The 20,221-nt window shown below is 44.7% G+C and overlaps 1 protein-coding gene across 1 annotated transcript in view; it reads left to right on the forward strand.

The window, feature by feature from the left end:
• Positions 1-20,221, forward strand: part of LOC139657746 (partitioning defective 3 homolog) — a gene marked incomplete at its 3' end in the record, with an annotated part of 222,588 nt that overhangs the window by 124,118 nt on the left and 78,249 nt on the right. The window contains exon 4 of the mRNA XM_071535696.1: positions 16,872-17,056. Within this exon, the coding sequence (XP_071391797.1) occupies positions 16,872-17,056 (185 nt within the window). The remainder of the gene's footprint in view (positions 1-16,871; positions 17,057-20,221) is intronic.

Below are 20,221 nucleotides of genomic sequence, written 5' to 3' on the forward strand. Positions count from 1 at the left end.
TCACCGGCCCCTGTGAGACTTTGAACCACCGTCCTCTGCCTGAGTTAGTGGAGAGGCTATTAGTTATGTCAACTCTTAATCATACACACACTTGTAGGGAGAGAGACAGAGAGAGCGAGAGAGAGAGAGAGAGAGAGAGAGAGACAGAGAGAAAGAGAGAGACAGAGAGAGAGAGGGAGAGAGACAGAGAGAGAGAGAGGGAGGGAGAGAGATAGAGAGAGAGAGAATGCAGGGAGTGCCCAAGGTGGGTCTTTAAACTGCTGAGGAGTGGGCGTTCAGTTCATTGGGAATATTAGTCATAAAAACACTCAAACTGTCATAATATCATCCAGGGCTTATTATAGCTAATTATTGCAATGGTCGGCACAGTTAAATGGTCAAGATGGTGTTTTGGTAATGAAGTGTGAAGCGCTTGGAGTGGTAAAAGTCTCCACTCAGCACCACTGGGACTGTGCTACCAGTACTATTCCTACTATTACTACTGCCAGAATCCCAATAAAGCCATGGCTAGACAGCTGAATAATGTGCAATCATGTGTGTGTGTGTGTGCATATTTGGTAATGTGAATGTATGTTTGTGTGTGTGTGTGTGTGTGTGTGTGTGCATCCTCAGGGTGCTCCTAAATTGTGTGTGGATATGTATGGGCGTGTGTGTGTGTGTGTGTGTCTCATGGATGGGCTCTCATGGGTGTCTCATGGATCTGAGTCAGTTTCTCCCACGCTCACACAGCTTTTATTTCTCCCTACTACCCAGTAACCAGTACTTTTGTACTACAGCTATGTGTGTGTGTGTGTGTGTGTGTGTGTGTCTCATGGATGGGTTCTCATGGGTGTCTCATGGATCTAAGTCAGTTCTTCCCACGCTCACACAGCTTGTATTTTTCTCTACTACTGCAGTAACTAGTACCTACTTCTTCTACTACAGCAAGGTGTGTGTGCGTGTGTGTGTGTGTGCATGTGTGTGTGTGTTGACTGCTTTATTGCTTCCTGAGCCGAGAGGAGTTCTGCGCTTGTGTCACCCTTAAAACAACACAGGAGCTGTGAGGTCTTGATTGGAAAACATACACATTTACACTTTCTCACACACAGAAACAGAAGCACACACACACACACACACACACACACACACACACACAAACAGGCCGTAACCCCGTGACAGGGAGCATGGGAAGTGAGGCAGAGTTTGTTTTCGCTGACTCCGGTGTCACCTCAGTACCAAAGACACTCGGACACTTAGCAGAATTATGTGTCTGCCTGTCGCTATCTGAAATACGGCGTCTCCTTCCACTTGTGACCTCTCACAGCACTCTTAATGTACATTTTGTTTATTCCCCATGTAAACGCTGAGATATACATGGGCTTAGATATACATTGGCTGAGATAAGCCCTGTTCGTAACGCCATATCTTCGCATGATAATTTAGGGGCCTAGATGTTGCGCTAAGCATGACAAAGGCGGGAAGGGTTTGCAGGGAATTTGTTTCATTGCCATTTTTCAAACATTCAGTGTAAGTGTTTAACATGAGAAAGCCATCATGCTCTTAGGACTGTATACATTGGATCAGTGCTATGATAAGACAAAAAATAATATTTGCTAATTGTTATATTTTTGAAATTGTTGTGTTTGCTCTATATTATTGGTTTGCAACTCTTGTGTTTTTTTATAAAATGCTTTCTCTAACCACTTGGCCACCCATAATGTTGTAATCTCTTCCCTCGTGACCCATTGGTTAACCGCCCTCCAAACATGCAGTAACGGGCCTCTATTGCTAAGTTACAAATGGAGCCTTCCACCATTAAATGTCAAAAGTAATTTAATAAATCGTCAGGTGAATCGGAGATGGAAGCTTTCAGTAGTCCTCTCTCATGACATTGATGAATGAGTTCATGCTATCGCTAACAATGTCACAGAGTCGGGGCGTAGTCTGCTTTTTGCATCCAGCTCTGTCTCTAATAATATGGCTGCAGCTGCATACACACAGGTACACACACAAACCACCATGACACACACATGCACATATACAGTATATATGTAAGCATGCACAAACACATGGCGGTATGCATGTACACACGTGCATGCACACACACACACACACACACACACACACACACTCCCTCTCTCTCTGATATGCACACATGCTGAGCTTAAGAACTTGCTAATTCACTCCGGCCCCACTGAAGGTTTTTGTGTAAATTCAACTGAAAGGGAATCGTTAAACCCACTTGCACTTTCTCCTGTGTGAAATGTTCAGTTGTTTGTAGTTCGGGCCTTTGATTAGAGCCCAGACGACTAGTGCTTACATTGGTCTCATTTCTCCTCTCTCTCTCTGTCTCTCTCTCCTTCTCATTCTCTATTTCAATACCAAACCCTCCTGCTTGTTTGTCTGCCTCATTCTCAGCCAATTTACCAGCTAAGAGGAACCATTACCATGACTTTCATTTCGCTTACTTAATTGGCATCAGAGACAGTATTGCCAAGGTGGCATGCAAAATGTGAATTTTAAAAAAACAGTTTATACATTCACACCATATGGGGATGTTTAATTATTTGTTTTGAAAATATGTACAATACATGGAACATGGAGTAATACTATTTTTTCATGTAGTCTCTATCCGTAGCTGTCTTTAATGTGGAAAGAACATTTGTTTGTCATTAATAAAAAAAAAAGAAGAAAAAAAAAGATCAGAATACAAATTTGCATAACAATTAACATCTGTTCCACTTGTATAACTATGCCTGTGCTGCACCACCTTGTTAATGAAGCATCTGCGTTGCTCTATAATCATTGCACAGTGACTATCAGTGTTTCCATATGGGGCTTTCTTTTCTATACGGGTGTTTCTTTACAAAAACAAAAAGTCAGTCAGAAACATTCAAACAATGAATGCAAGTCAGCAAAAAGAAATGATGCGTTCAGGCTTTATCTAGAAAGAACACATCTCTCTAACACTCATAATGATTATCAGGATTACTCCTCAATATAATTATAACTCCTTTTTTCCAGTCTATTCAAATTCAAAATGTTTGCAGTGACTTACAACGTTGCCAAAGCAAAATGGTGTTGAACACTCAATTTGTCTTTGTGTCTCCTTCCTCTCTGTCTATCTCATTAGTCAATGACACTCTCACCTCTATGGTTCATTTACATTGTGTATGGAGTGTCAAGGGGAGGTGTGTGTGTGTGTGTCTGTGTGTGTGTGTGTGTGTGTGTGGAGGGGGGGGAGGGTCACAGATAGCCAAGGGCAATGCCTCCTGGCCTCCTTACGTTAAGTCCACAAAGGGTTAAGGGTGTTTAGCATCTCTTTGTCTCCAGGCTCTTCGTCCCAACGGACCCTGAACCCCCTCCGCCTCGACTCCCCCACCTCCCCCTCCCCCCCCCGCCCACCTCATTAGCTCCTTTGTACGAGGTCCCCACCTTCCCTCCCCTCCTACGCCGATCTGTTTCATTCTCTTCCGTGGGGAGGTCACCTGTGAAGTTTGTCTGCTTCAAAGCACATGCGAGGGAAGAGGCAGGCGCAGACACATGCTGGCAGCCACATACGGTTCGAAACACATACATGTTTACACACACACACACACACACACACACACACCTGATGCGAGCAGACGCACGCATCCCATGCATACAGGCGAACTGTGCTAATTAGTACATGTGTGCCCAAAGGAGTGCATGTCACACACACACACACACAAGAACAGACACACAGATGTTGGACACAGTGCAAAAAATGGTCCATCTTTACCAGGCATTTAGTTTCATATTCACAAATAAAATCGCAATTGTTTTTTAAAACAATTGAAAAATAATCTATCAAAGAAGATCGTCAGTTTCACTTTTACACACACACACACGCACACGCACACACACACACACACACCGAGTAACACAATAGGACAAAACACCGCAGAATGAAGCGATGAGACAATGAATGTGCGTGAAGACTCAATGAGTAACGAAGACATTTGGTCTCAACTTGCTTACGAGAGCGAGAGACGCGTCCTCTTGGCCTCGGCTGAGTCTGCCATTCGTCCGTCCGTCCCTCCCCTCCACTCCCTCCTCCTGTTTATCATCACATCCATCCAGATACAATCAGCCCTAAAGCACTGTGGAAATCCCAGAACCCTCCCCCCTCCCTCATTCATCTTCACGCAAACATGATCATTTTCAGAGTACTTACTTTGGCCCGCAATCACAGCTCTGATCAAGGCAAAACATTTTCGCATAGTCTGGCCGACTTGCTATTTTTTCTCGTGCGGCGGTTTCTGCCAGCCGTCCGGACATTAAGGGCTAATTGACTTGACAATGCGCGGTGACTAACCGGCAGACTTCCCCTTTGCTGCTCGTGCAAATGTTCAGAAAACCACATGTCGGCCCGTTGGACTCCAGTCCCGGGTCTGGAATGCTTGGATGTGCGGAAAAGCTGCTCACTCAAGGCTCTCTCCCTATCTTTTTTGGCACGGATCTGGACTGTGAATTATTAATAAGTGCTGAGATGCTTTCATTCGCCTACAGGTAGCGGCGGGAAAGACGTGATCTAACGATAACGAACATTACAAGCTCCCCCCGCTGCTGAGGACTACCTAATGATGATGTGTTCTCGCTATCGGTTGAAGATTTCTCTGTTTGCATCATGGTGGTGTTAACATTAATAACGTGATACTGTATTGATCCTGGTCGGGAAAGTCTCTTTTCATTTACTTCTCTCCGCTGGGAGGTGTCAGGACTTGAACAGCGTCTTGCTTTAAGGACACTGCAGGAGGGCAGATATATACAGTATGTATGTTGACATGAGGGTTTGAATTCCCTACCCACTCCCTCCACCCTGCAGTGCCGAATCATCAAACCCACAACTAGCTGACTCATAGTACAGCTAACTAACTTAATAAGGCCCGTGCTTTCTTTTGTTTTCAGTTGCGTGTTGTGGATCCAGGACTCATTATAACGAGGCAAATAAAAATAATGAATTTGCTCGCCAGGGGGTTTAGTTCAGAGGTAGAACAGTCCCTTTAAGAAGCCAGCACCTTGATTTGAAGGGTGACATAGGAAAACCACCCTTCAAATGGAGGATGGGTTCAGGCCGCCCCGCAAGCATCCATCCTCCTGAAGTTTCCCCGAGCAAGACACTGAATGTGTAGCTGACCCACCTGTGGAAAAGAGTAAGCAAAAAGAGAAGTATCGCATCATATCATTATTGCTATCTGCAAAGTTCAATGCGTTAAAACCAATCAATGAATTAATGAGCCTGCAGTTATATTACAGGTATAAAGACGTTGGCTGCCATGGAATCGGGCTTAGAACAGTGATTCTTAAACTTTGTGTTGGGACCCAAAGTGGGTCATGGGCCTATGTATGGTGGATCAAGAGTATTAAGTCCTGGCGAGAAACTACATCTCTCAGTGAACTTGAAATAGTGTTCACTCTGAACAGGAATTATGTGTGTGTCCAGATCACTGGGGAAGAAGAAATTCCAGCACCACTAAATTTGTATTTGAATTTAAAAACAGAAAAATAAATACATGAAAATAGAAAATGGGTAAAATCGATGCCTTTCAGCAGGCGGCCTTCATCAGGGCTCCAGTACTGTGTTTTTTTCCCAGCTATCTGCCCATTTCATGCACCTTGCTAGTGGGTGAAGTTGTACCAGAATACCATTTCAACATGCGTGGGAACTGTGCAGAGCAAAAATCTCCACTATTACTTTGGTAAATATTGATATATATCGTGATTTATAAGGATTATTAATCAGCTTTGTATCTGTGCTGTATCTACCAACAGTGCCATATACACATACCTAGATCAAGTTTGATTTCCTCAACCCCTGCTGCTCTCCTCTATGCAAACCTCATGTGTTTTAATCGTGCCGCGTGACAGATCGGAGTGATGTCTATATCCAAAACACAGCGTCTGCACATCACAATACCATCTGCTTAAGATACTCAATGTATTTTATTGTTTTTGTTTTTTCCATCTCCGTAAAAGTTCTCCCCGACTCCATGCCTTTCTCCTCTGTTCTCGTCTCCGTCGCTCTGCTCTGCGTTATGGAAAGAACGCCTCTCTGATCTGGTTTGTCTTATTGCGTGTAAACTCCTCTGACCTCATACACTCTGTTTTTCACTTCTCTTTCTCTCTCTCTCTCTTCCGCTCGCTCTCTTCCTGCGTGTGTGTGTGTGTGTGTGTGTGTATGTGCGCTCATTTGTGAGTAAGAGTCTGCGTTCTTGTGGTGGGAGTGCGTGTGTGTGTGTGCGTTTGCATATACTAAGCGTGTGCACATGGACAGGCGTGGATTTATGCGTGTGTGAGTTGTTTTAAGATTAGCATATGTACTTAGTGGCGACTCCCCGCAGGCGGCTTTTAACCCGAAATGTCTCCATCCATTCAACGACCCATTTAGGCCGGGCCTCGCACCACGGCCCGTATCACTCCTCCCGCAGCACTCCTCTCATCTCGCACACCAAATAACTTTCTGCTTCCCCCCCCCCCACCCTCTAAATCATCAAAGGGTCCAGAGAAAGTTTGGCGTCTTGCTGGAAGTTTGCATTTGTCGTCTTTTTCTGAAATGAGCGGTTCGGCTGGAGTGAGGCGTGTTTTTTTTTGTTCAGAGCGGAGAGAGAGAGAGAGAGATTGGAAGGAGTTGTTCTCGCGGCTGAAATGTTTGCGATATGGATTGTGCGTACGTGCTGTCTGGGAAGCTGCGGCGGAATGAGCTCTGTGCCTTAGATGCTGTCTGACCTGATAAAACACACCGAAACTGAAACTCCCTCACTCACTCGCTCATCTGCCTCCATTTTCCACTCGCACACTGGCCGTCTGAATCTGTGATCATTAAAGCTGCTGTGTACGTGTAGCGTTTTGTGTTTATCAGAATTACCTTTCCCATCGACCCGGTTGCTTCCTGTTGCAAATCTAAAAAGCAATCTTTTTTTTTGCTGTAATGCAATCCAGCTCCTTTCGAGCACAATCCGACCCGGTTGTACACAATGTAACATGCAGTGTGGAGGCTGCCAGTCTTCTCAGCGATGGTCTGGTTTAGTTATGATAATGATCCAAAATTAATGTAGTAATCACTTTATCGGCCTGCTGCATGAGCACATACAGTAGGAACACATGCACACCCATGCATGCTTGCACACACCACACACACACACACAATATACATTTCTTAGATTGGAGCTGCCGATAGTCGCTATTTTGTGATATAATCCAGTATCTTTAAATTTGACCATTTTCATGTAAAAACATTCCCGAAACTTCCAAATAATCTTTTTTTCCCCCCAGAATTTAATTTTGTCAGGGTGGAAAAGACCATGGGACAAAATTCTCCATAGAACCCCATACTAGTGAAATTCTTTTAGGTGGGTTAGTAGCTGCTTAAGGTAGGGTGAGTCAGGTTTCATTCATTCATTCATTCATTCATTTTACAGACTGACACCCCTGAAGCTGATTAGTAAAATAACAAAACATTCTCCCACACGGCGGGAATAGACTGGGATGGGAAGGGTTAGGTTGGGGTGGGAAAAGGCCTCCAAACCAAACTTAAACCCTAAAGTGTAACAAACCTGGTAGCTCTGGCCCCGCCTCTGGCTTCCCTTGCGATGCAGCCGATGTTTTTAATCATGAGCGACTTGGCCACATAGCAGGCTGAGTGAGATTTATGGCCCCTGTTCCGCGAGGCCCCGCACCTCCAGACCGGCCGTAATGGAGAAACACACAAAATGGTGTTTACATGGAAGGTGCTGCTGTGGGCCTGTTTCTGCACCGGCCCAGGGGTTGTTTGGTTTGCTGATTAGCAGCTCCCCAGAGGGGTGGGGTGGGGTTGTGGGCGGGGGGGTTCTCTGACAGAGTCTGGTCTGAGATGGGATGGGGTTGAGGTGTCGGGATGGGGGTGCTGATCCCAAATGTATATTACTTGTTCCACACATGCATACATAAGAGATGGGAGACTTAAGCATATGCATATAGGAGCACAAATACACTCATACATACACACACACACACACACACACACACACACTAGTTCCGTTGCTCTCCGGGGTCTCAGCGTGACTGGAGCATCGACCTAGATGAGTCAGGTTTGATTTGGGAAGTGAACTCCGTTCCTCCCCTCCTCTCTGAAATCTTCGCTGTCTGGGGAAACAGTCTGGGAACAACACACAAACACGCACGCATGCACACACACACGCACACGCACACACACACACTGTTATTGTTGTTGATGTGTCTGGGCGTCTGTGTTTGTGTCTGCTGCTAGAGGCCTCGTCTCCGAGGGCCTGAGGAAGGTTGGCATCCACTCCTCCTCTCTCTAGTAAACAGTCTGGATTGTCTTTCTGTCAGGAGAGACAAATCAGTCTCTGTCTCTCTCTATTTCTCTCTCAAAATGAAAACTGGAATGGTTGACTCAGCAACCCCGCGGGGATACAACTCTCCTCTCCTGCGTTAGTATTTGACTGAATGAGTCTGTGGTGGGAGATCATACCCGATACCAGAACTAATATGTTCCTCTGTTTGAAGTTTGAAGCTGTTCTTGGAGTTATATAGAGAGAGAATCAATTCTGAGCAGACCAGAACTTTCTGGGTACATGAGAACTTTGATTCATTATAAAATAGTACAATAACCCAATAAAACAGCCTTGCCTAGACAAGGATGAGGATTTAATGATTTCATTCATTGCCATGTCATGCAAGCAATCAATTAGAGATGACTCAAACAGAATGATTAAAAGTTACAGACTGGATTAGGATAAAAAGAGAAGGATGTACTGCACTTTATCAGCTTCATCTACATTTGTACTGTAAAAGCCACAGTCTTTAGTCTTTTGAAAATGATAAAATGTGAACCATGTGTAAAGGCAGCGGTATGCTTACAAGGAAGATGAACCGAAATTGAACCACAGTTGCATACAAATGTGTGTATATTCGCCGTACCGCTCGATTACAGACACTCCACACCAATGGGGGCGCATGAAGATTAAAGAAAAAATCATTTCAGACAGCTGACAGTGAGATTTTAGCACGGAGGTGTAAACAGAGGCAATCAACCGGAAAACAAAACAACCACAACCAATCATGTGACGTGTTAGACCGGTTGCAGACGGTCACGCTCTGGAGGCAGGTGTGTGAAGAACTTGACAAGTTTGACCACAAAGCCTGCGGAGGCCTGAAGCCAGTGCGGCGCTCTGTTTTCTCCGCAAACATGTCCTTTTGTTTGTATGAACCAGGTGACTTTTGCTTCCGCAGCACCAGCCACCCCTTCTTTCCTCTAACATCCATGTTAGGCCTCTATAGGTGCTCCCTCAAAATGGCACAAGGGATAGTTACATCAGATCCTGTGCATTGGTAAATGTAAAGTTGAGTCCTCTAGATTTTAGAGACACTGAATGATGGACTTCCATGATACATATATATAGCATTTTGGAAGCTTTTTCACCATGGTTTGGTTCCTCATTGGCCGTAACGCAAGACAGTGGAGACAGTAGGTTGTTGTGGAAGCTGTAAGTAAGAGAGAGAGAGAGACAGAGAGAGAGAGAGAGAGAGAGAGAGAGAGAGAGAGAGAGAGGCCTGCTGTATTTCCATGTATCTGTCAAGACCAGCTACAATATGCCTGGGGCTTCTTCTTCTTCTCTCTAATTTACCCAGGAATGAGCGAACATCAGGATATGAAAATTTAGGCATATTAATGCATGGCAGGCATATGCACGTGAAGGCACAAACACACACACCCATGTGTCTAGATACAACCTCTTACACATATTCAACACACACATGCATGGAAGCAGACATGTAAACCCATACACACACTCACACACAGGTTGAGAGCCTGTTGATGTGAGCTCACACACGCAAATACTCACACACAGAGAATACATCCACACTCTGCCACTTAGCTCTATAGCAGGGCAGCGTCTTTGTTTTCATAACTGCCCTCTTTGCTTTAAAGTGCTTTTCCGTCCATCCATCTATCCGATTGCATCTTCCCCTCTTCGCAAAGGTCAACAGTGGATGTTTATTCAAAGTTGGTCTCGTCTCTCTCCCTGACGTTACATCAGATTAGAGTTCGCTAAATACTCTGAGTGGTCTTCACCCCGTTTCGGGCTCCGGTTGACCAAGCGTCCTATTTAAATCCTCTACATATTTCATCTCCGTCTCTCCAGTCCCGGTTCCCACCACTCCAGAAGGGTTCTTGCTCCCTCCCCCCTGCCCCTGCTATAAGTGGGACCTTTTGTACCCGTGTGGCAGATGCGGATTCAGGTCAGGGTGAAGTATTCTGTGGAAATCCCCCCTCGCCGCACACAAGGGACATCAATATGTAGTCAGCGGTCGGAGCGAGAGATAGTTAAAATGACTCGGTGCCATAATTTATTCAGTCATTGAAACAGCCCGGGCTCAAAGTATTCAAAGTAACCCCGGAAAAAAAAAATAGCTTTTAGACATTTTAGGAAGCCACGGTCGCTCGGCATTCATATTTAAATCAGGTCGATGTGAAAGCGTGGACTCGGAGTACGCGGGGGCCAGGGGGCCGAAGAAGAAAATGGCCGACCGCTAGTGCCCATATGCACACACACATTTGTATTAAAATGCTTGTGAGGACCCTCATTGACTACATTTATTCCATAACCCCTAACCCAAACCTTGAAGGAAAACGTTCACCCTCAGATCCTCGTACACTGCGCAGAAATTATCAATCTGTGATGTTCAATGCATTCCGGGAGTTACTTTAAGATCAAGTGTTTACCTTTGTGTTGGATCCACTTTCCCTCAACCTGCCTCATCTACTTCTACTTCAGTTAGTGATCTCCAACATTTCCCAGAATGCCTTTCGACAACCCCGAAAGAATGGGCACTAACTTGCATTCAACCCAACCTTAAACCTAACCCTAATTTAAACCTTATCCTAATTCTAACCTTAACCCTAAACCCAACTCCTAACCAAGCTCATCTTTCTATCCCTATATGAGGACATTTGGTCATCATAAAGATATAAATCCAAGACACGCACACACACACACACACACACACACACACACACACACACACACTCACACACACAAACACAGTGTCCAGCCTCGGTGTGTCCTCTCCGTAACCTTATCAGTATGCTGAGGCATTAGCTCCATTACCCTGCGTTGGCAGCCAGTCAGGAGGGAGGGCCACTCTCTCCTCTCCCAGGTATAGTAAGGACACTCTCTTCCTTCCATGCCATTTCAATGATTGGAAACATCCAGGACTAATACATTAGAGAGCCGACCCCCCCCCGGTCTGTTTCAGCACTAAGTTGGAAGTTGATTTTGGCGTGTTATTAGCAGGAAAGTGGGAAAGTGAAGTGAAAGTGAAGTGGATGCAGGAGACTACTGTACTGCAGTTGGTGTTGTTTATGATCAGCTTGACTGCTGACTATATAAAGAAATAGATGGTGTGTATTTTTTATATTACTACGTGTTTATGTGCTGTGGTCGGTGTGCATAGTTTTAACACATTTACATTTCGCAATCCTTTTTACACTGCAAACAATGTCATTTAGTCTTTTATTCAGTCTTAAAATCCTATTTTTCCTAAAGCAAATGAAAACGTTGTTGAGATGTTGAGATAATTGCACTTTTCTATTTCTATTTTCTAGAAATAATTGACTATGTTGTATTAAGGCAGATCATTTCAGTTTTAATAATACAATGTTGATTCAAAAAGTGCTTGATTTGCAGAGATTTGTCCACTTCTTTTTAAGAAAAATATGATTCTGACATCCAATACTAGACTAAATGACTTTTTAAGACTGACCTTTTCTTACTGTGTATTTATGGCATTTGACGGACGTTTTTACCTGCGGTGATCCATACAAAGTTAATATATTTCTCCTCCAAACAAGGTGAGAGCGAAAGAGAAATAAAGGACAAACCGATACGAGGTAATAGCCCCCGGAGACCTCTCCCTGTGGTGCATTGTGGTGTGTGTAGTCCTCCATAACCCTGCGCCCTGGACCTAATCCCTCACTGCAGGGGCTGGATTAGGGCTCCGTTTTATTTAGGGCCCCTCCCTCCCCTCTTCGGTCTGGATCGATGGCCCGCTCGGCGCGAAGCGGCGGTGCGGGTTATTAAACGTGGGACTGACCGAGCCCCTCGGACTGCCGGGATAATCCCATCACAAATTAAGAAAGGGAAAATTGGTCAGGGAGGACAGGGAGGAGAGAGGCTTGCGGTAATGTGACCTTCTAAACAGCGAACAAACAAACACACACTGGCCTATCTATCTATGTATGTACATCTGAGGTCTTATAACCAGTAGTGGATCAGTGTGTTATTAAAGAGGAGGGGGCCCCGCCAAATGGGAATACGCTCTTGCCAATATACAGCCGCCAATGGCATCTTCATCCAGCCAGACAATATTAGCCTGATGTGAAAGCGCAGACACACAGTATGAAGATGCCAGGAAAATGGCTGACCCCCATTTTACCTGCCTATAACATGCATAAACTAACTTCCTAAATGTAGAAGCAGGCATGAGAACCCATACACACACACACACACACACTCATGCACACGCATCAAATCCTTCATAACTGGCCCCTATGCTTATCTAAATCTGTGAGGTTTTATAATCAGCGATGGAATGTGCGATCAGCACTTTATTAACAAGTAGAGGAACTCGCAAAATTGGAAAACAGATTCCCCCTAATCTTGTATATATTCAACCATCAGTGACTATATCTCTCCTGGGGATTATAAAATTCAGCCATGCGCTTGCTCTCTATCTTTCTGTCTCATTCAATTTAATTAAATCCACTATGCTTTATGGGTGTGAATGTCAGATGAGCAGTATTGCCAAAGCGTCTAAATACATTTAAACAAAAATGATATTCACATAAATGATAAGTGCAATAACAATAATCATCCTTTCCACTTGGTCCGTCGGTGTCACATCTGGAACCAATCACGTCGCTGCAAAGCTGGATCGATGTTGTCATCGTTTCAAAAGACACAGCTTCGACGTCCAATAAGAGCTGGGCCTTGTGGTATTCTGGGAAACATACCAAGGTTTTTAATCCCCAACAAGTGTCTTGTATAACCCAGACACACACACTCACACATGCACACATACTCAAAGCTTCATTACAAAGCCTTTAATAACACACTCCACAGTAGAACATATGGAGCTTTGATGTGGTGGTGAAAATTCAGACTGATTTATACAAACATGATAGAAGTGCATGGTGTGTGTATGCATGTGTGTGTGTGTGTGTGTGTGTACTGCATACTTCTTATTTGTCCCTTTATATACAATTGATGAGCTGCTGAGAGATGACCTCCCTCCCTCTTTCTGCCATCCTCTCCATCATTATAGTCATATAACCCGTGTCTCCAGGATCTGGGTAACTCTGTTCTCTATAGAGGTCTCTGCTCTCTCTATCTGTTTCTTCTCGATGAATCCCAGATCCTTCACCGGGGATGAGAGTCTGGGAATTCAAATATGTTTGGAGAGGAAATCTATAGAGGAAGAGAAAGAGTCCATGGGTCCGGTTTAATCAGCATTAGAGAGGACAGAGGACTTGGGACTTGGGCTGGGAGGGACAGTAATCATTTGTGTATGCAGGCTCTACATCTGGCTAATGTGAAGCTGGACATGGGAAATGCCATCAGACCTCATGATGTCTCTGCTCTCTTTCTCTCTTTCTGTCTTTTTCTCCTCCCCTATCTTTTTCTTTCCCTCCTGTCTACTTCTATCTCTGTCTCTCTCTCTCTCTCTCTCTCTCTCTCTTTCTTTTCCTCTCTTCTTCTACCTCACTCTGTTTCTTGTTATCCCCCTCTCCCTCCCACTTTGTCTCTTCTTCTCTCTCTCTCTATCCCCTCTTTCTTTCTTTCTCGCTCTGTCTCTATCCCTCTATCTTTCTCTCTCTCCATCTCTCCCCCTCGCTCTCTTTCCATCCCCATCTCTTCCTCTTCCTCTCTCAGTCTCATTCCATCCCTCTGCCTCGTTCTCTCCTCCGTCTGTTTATTTGTCTCCCTCTGTCTCTTTCTGTCTCACTCTCTCTCCGTCCTTCTCCCTCTCTCACCCTTTTTCTCTCTCTCTTTCTGTGGCGCAACTGTCCCTCTCGCTCTCATCCCTCTCCCTTTCTTTCTGTCTCCCACTCTGTCTTTTTGTCTCTTTGTCTCTTTCTCTCCCTCTTTTTGTCTCTTTCTACCTCTCCTTTGTCTTTATCGATTCCTCTCTCTCTCCCTCTCTCTTGTTCTCCCTCACCCTGTCTCCTTGTATCCCTCTATTAATCTCTCTTCCTCCTGCTCTCTCTTTCTCTTCCCATCTCTGTGGGTCTGTCTCTCACTCCCTGTCTTTCTCTGTGTGTGTGTGTGTGTGTGTGTGTGTGTGTGTGTGTGTGTGTGTGTGTGTGTGTTCTGCGAGCCTGTCATGCAGGATAATGCCGGACGTTAATTACCCCCCCTGTCTGAGGTGAACGTCATTAGAGCCCTGAACTGGACGTGAACCAGCCGTTACCGGGAGGGGGCAAAGTCTATTAAATGCCATTATTGAATTTTCAACCTAATTTAAGATTAACGGCACGACGGCTGACTGTCTGGCTGCTGGCCTCGCTTTCTTTACCCAATTCCCCACCCCCCCCCCTTTGAAGTAGCCTACAGACAACTGCCAAAATAAATGAAACACATTGGTAACGGAGGAATACAGAATATATTAAAGGCTACTGGTGTGTTTTCTTGGCATTGCTTAGGTCTGCTGAAGCCCACAGCAGAGCAGCAGAGTGGCGCAGCGAGTGGGGAGACCAACCTGCAACCGGAGGCTGTGCCGGGGAAGCTAAGCTACCTGTGACTTGAAGTTGAACTACAGCAAAGTGAACCTCAAGAGAAAGACAGTTTTGTTATCTCAAGTTAGTTAGAAAAAAGTAGCATTGCCAAATCTCTTCCAAGGACAGTATAGGCTGCTCAAAAAGTTGCAAGAAGTCACCAGATGTCATCATACACTAATTTGCCTATAAATATATTTACTACACCTGTCCTGCTCTTAGTGGAGGGAGGGGCTACGCTGTGTATGGGACATGCTGTGATCATCTGAGTCAACACATTCATGTTTTTCCCCATGGTCCGAAAAAGTACCTGCTGTATTTTGGCAGCTTTTTTGGCAGGCTACTGCAAGTCAAGGCTATTTGTATTTCACAGTTACAGTTTCACAGTTTCGAAGGGCTTCACAGAGCGCACATTGCAATAAATGAAAATGAGAAATGAAAACGATCCCTCCCAATCCTTAGACACTGAATGAGAACTTGCTCTAAAACCGACAGTATGAGCGCGCCAGTAGAACAAGCCTCAGTTCCTAGATCATCAACATTACAAGCCGCCATTAGTGAGGAATGTAAAGGTCAGAGCCTTCGAGCCCTGACAATATCGCTGAGACCATAGAATGATCATGTAAGGGAGAATTGCTTGGAAATGGAAATAAAGTATGAGCTAAGGAGAGACGTAGAAGGGATGTGAGTAGAGGTGGAAGACGTGGGACAGGGGACGTGAGATTTTTGCCAATACTGAAAGCTGGGGAGTGTTTTCTGACTGGAGCTTGAAGGTATTGATGAACACATGTTGATTACGGCGGCCTCCCTCCCCATCCAGACTGCAGGTGGCCCCGAGAAGCATTCCAAACTCCCCGGTCTTGCCGCTGTGTTAACTACGCACGAGTTGCGGCGCACCGTAAGCTGTGATTAAAATGCGTCGCTTCCACCGCCGAGACGCCGTCTCCGGTGTATCGGACGGAAGCCGAGCGCCGGCATATGCTCGCCGGGATGATCCGCCGACGGATGACAGGTGGTTGCCTAGCCATTTGCATAATTATGGATGTGGCACGCAGGCTGGTAGCGCGCCATAAACAAATCCATATGGCCTTTGGGGAGGACCCGAGCTCTTCGCCCCACCATCTCACCGATATACTTACCGCCTTTTCCCGTACGTGCGACAAGCTTCTCGCCGAATGTTTTAACTGGAGTGTGAAGTAACCCTACTTGTTTTGGCAGTTATGTTCAAATGTGGGAACTTCGCGCTGAGCTTCAATTACAGATTGGTCAGTGTGCCAACTGTAACACGGGCCGGTGTTTCCTGTAGCGTTTTGTTGTAGATGTTTGGCGGTCGTGGTTGTAATTTGGGTTCTGAGACCCAGATTCACTCCTGGGCCCTTTTCCAGGATCAGTTCCAGTCGCTGCTGCAGTTTAAGAATGGCCCGTATCTGGATAGTCAGATCATGATATATGGCCAATTTTGCTGTAATTGCACTTGTATTTGTTATTTTTGGAGAGACTCGGCTAGATGATACATTTTTTCTCACATTTACATTTTTCTTTCTGTCGGCGGGACAATTTTCCAGCTGTGGAAGGGGGAACACCACAGCTGAACGACATTGAGCACCACAACACCCATCACCTCCCTTGTCTCTACAGTATATTTCTTTCAGTGTTGTAGGAGTCAAGCCAAGTCAGACCTCTCACAGTCGAGCTGTATAACGTTTCATTTGGGCTCACGGAGGCTTTTTAAAGAAACAAAAGTACTTATCATAACTGCTTCCCATGTCGCCGCTGACGTATAGTACAATAGAGGAGGCACTGGGGGTCGGGGTCTTATTGCTGCCAGACAGAATTGTGGGAAATTACAGCGGTCCCAGCAGCGCGCCACTGTTGGAACGCACTGGGGTGGAAAGTGATCTGCTCGATAGGTGGTAAAAGCAGCTAAGTGGTTTAATGTTGTTGTGATACCGTATGCCAAAAGCTAATCTGTCCCTCTAACTCTTTCTCTCTTTCTCTGTATCCCCTCCCCTCCTTTTTCCCCACGTATCCCTCTCTCCCCCACCTCTCTCCACCCTCACACTCCTCCTTTCCCTCCTTTCCCCCTCCACAGACATGCCTCTCCATGTCCGCCGCAGCAGTGATCCCTCCCTGGCTGGGCTGGTGGAAGTCCAGGTTGGTCCCGAGGAACCGTCCAGGAAGAACCCGACCCGCTGGTCCACCACCGCCGGCTTCCGCAAACACAACCACAGCCAAAACCAAAACCCCAACGCCGGCACCGGCAGCCTGGAGCGAAAGGTAACGTATACCTGTGGTCATGTAGTGGTAAATAACAAGGTGAATATGGACAAAAAGTCTGTATACTTTCCCTAAAAGATCCTTGCTTCATATAACCTACATCAATTTGACACTGCTTACTATGATATACAGTATGAATTTATGTCATAAAGATTTCTGTCAGGCTAAAAAGGTGTTAAACTCTTCAACAAATAAAAAGGTGGGTAAACTGAGCTGAGCTGAGTTTATCCTCTACTACATCCTGTGGTGCAGCAGCATTCCTACAAGGTAATAACAAGTAATGCTGCTGTCAGAGGAGTGGAAGTCTTCATATTCACAAAAATTATACCCATAAATTACATGATGCACTGCAAAAAAAAAAAAAAAGGAAATCTCAACCATTTATTCGTCTAGTATTGAGTATTAAAATTAAATTAAATTAAATTAAAAAACAAAATCTGCTCAATGGGGATGCGTTTCCAATGTGCAAAGTGCTATTCAGCAAACAATTTGGTCAGGATACCAGTGAATACCAGATGTTTCAAAAGTCGGCATACAATTTTTAATGATAATAATAATAATGAAAAACAAAGCTGCATAATTTTAATCATTAAATTAACTTAACTTATTTAGTCATTTTAACAAAATAATTCAACATTCAATTGATAAGTGTACCTGGAAATAGGAAAAATCTTTAATAATACAGTCAGTATTAATAATGTATATAAATGTATACCTTCTGTATAATGAACCCAAACCAGAGCAGGTATAAATGTACATAATTCACATGTTAAGGTCACATGACTCCAACATAGCTATAGTAAGCAGGCTATTGTATAAGAAACTTTTGCTGCACTGCAATGGACCAATATCTCTCCCAAGAAATCCCTCATAGGCTGGTGCTTCCCTACCACTCACTAGACTTATAACAAGTGAGACCTATGCACTTAAAAAGACTGATCTTGCATATATTCTCTATTATACCACTGTACTAATTCAAAGATCTTGCCCAAAAGTTATTTAACTCAGTGCTGCAGACGTACTGAAGCTGCATCAATGATAATGTCAAGGATGTGTGCTGTGAAATCCTCCACCCTCCAACCTCCAGCAGCCTCTGTGTCTCTACCTCTTAGTGTAGCTTTCTTCCCTCATTTTCATTCCTGCTCTCCTCCGTACCCTGAATCAAAGAACGAAATAACCCCCTAGATATGAAGCCTGTGCTGCCCCGCTTCAAAAAATCCAGCAGCAGCACGGACAGCCTTTATCTCCAACTCGTTCTTTTTGATAACGCCCCTCCTTTTGTTCCAAAAAAAAGACAGAAGAAGCAGAGATGTTTTTTTTAGTTTTTTTTTTAAACACCTTCCCTTTGTTCTAATTCCACCTTTTTCGAGGCTGTCTAAGGGAGCTGATAATAAACCCAAAAAAGCATAGCTCAGGTACATCCTCCCCGCGGCTTCTGAAAGAGACGGAAGCCAATTAACTAGTCAAAATGGCCGCCCCCGCATGGCGCTGACAGACCTACCGTTCTTGCTGAGAAGGACAGATATTCCCAATGAGACGAGGGAGGTAAAAAAAAAAAAACAGGGAGGGGGATGATTGAGCTCTCGGAACGTGACATGGCAGCCCTCCACGTGATTAGTGTGTCTGCGAGCGTCGTCTGATAATCCTATTTAAAGACACTTTGGTTGTCAGCACCTCGATATTGTAGCGCCGTGCTCCCCAGAGGAGGGCGGAGGAGGGAAGTTGGAGGTGAAACGGTTATTAGACCTTTCATTTTGCCTTTCTGGGCCGTGTCAAACTGTGCAAAGATGGGAGAAAGTTAGTTAAAACCCAAAGGAGTCGAGTCGCTGAGATGTTACTGTTCAAAGGAGAAGTTTCTCTGCCTGATGACAGGGAATGAAACATATAAGCGCAGTGGATGAGGAGAGAAGTGAGTGAAGACGCCCTCTTTCTGGATTGATGCTGTATCCCATAATGCAATGCACACCCAGGACTTCCTCTGCCTCTTCCCGTCTGTCTGAACTATGCTGGACGTTGATGTTTGGTTGCTCTGCACTGGGGGATCAGCAGGGTTTGGATGTCAGGGATTACATGTATCAGGATTTAAGTAATTTGATTACAAGCCAATGGTTGCTGTTAACCATTACACTTATCATAACAATACACATTAATCAGATTACATAAAAAGTTGATTACTTTTTTGATTGGATTGCTCAGAAACGTGTTGATGTTTGTATTTAGACAGTGAGAATATAGACATTGCATGACTTTACACATCTTGGAATGATGTTTGTTTGTGTTTGGTTGAACATGACAGCAAAAATGATTCAAATTACGGTTTGTTGTTCAGCTACACATGGATTTTGGAAGACACCCAGTGGTTATCAGTAATCTGGAATAAATTATATCTTGAAAGTAATCTTCTTCTGGTATGAAAAGTAATGAACTCACACCAGGAGGCTGTCATTTTGATGCAGTTGGTCCAATTTGTGACAGGGCCATTAGATGTCTTCATTGAAGAGGGAGTCTAAGTCTTCATAATCCTCAGTATCTCTCTTTCATACATCCAGCTGTCATATATTTACAGCCAGTCTATGCTTATAAGTCTATTTTTATCTAATGAACAGCAGATGTTGAATGCATCAGTCGGCACTGTCTTTGAAATATTTACATCTTTGGCGCAAATACAGATCTTAAAGGGGATAGTACTCAAAACCATACAGCACATCACATATGAGCATTGCCAGAAGAGCGTATGGACACAAGCCATGCAACGTAGACTGTGTTTTTTTTTTGGTTTTTTTCCCCTCTCTCCATTGTCTGAGGCCATTTCCTTTACACAGCCCAGCCAGGCGTGTTCTGTTCGCAAAAACCCCTGCGCGTCCAATTACCGCTGAGTCAGGCTCGGTTCTGCTAAATCTCCGCGTGATATACGGCCGACGGGAGTCCTCAGTCATCGGCCAGCACTGTAAACTCATCACATCTCCCAATGCCTTTACAATCCCTCATCCTCCGGCTTTTCAGCGCTTTAGCCGAGTCGACTGAAGGGATCGGGCGGATGGATATGAGCCCGGTGATTTACCGCTCGCCTCTCTGGTATCTGGGTTTCTCCACCTATTTTTTTTTTACCATTTGGCGTGTCGTAAAAAAAAAAAAGTTTTGAAGAGAGGGGTGTCCTGGCGCGAG

The sequence above is a fragment of the Centroberyx affinis genome, unplaced genomic scaffold (assembly GCF_046629955.1).
Source record: "Centroberyx affinis isolate AG114_WGS23_722 - 3 ecotype Tasmania unplaced genomic scaffold, CSIRO-AGI_Caff_v1 ptg002748l_1, whole genome shotgun sequence".
Classification (NCBI taxonomy): domain Eukaryota; kingdom Metazoa; phylum Chordata; class Actinopteri; order Beryciformes; family Berycidae; genus Centroberyx; species Centroberyx affinis.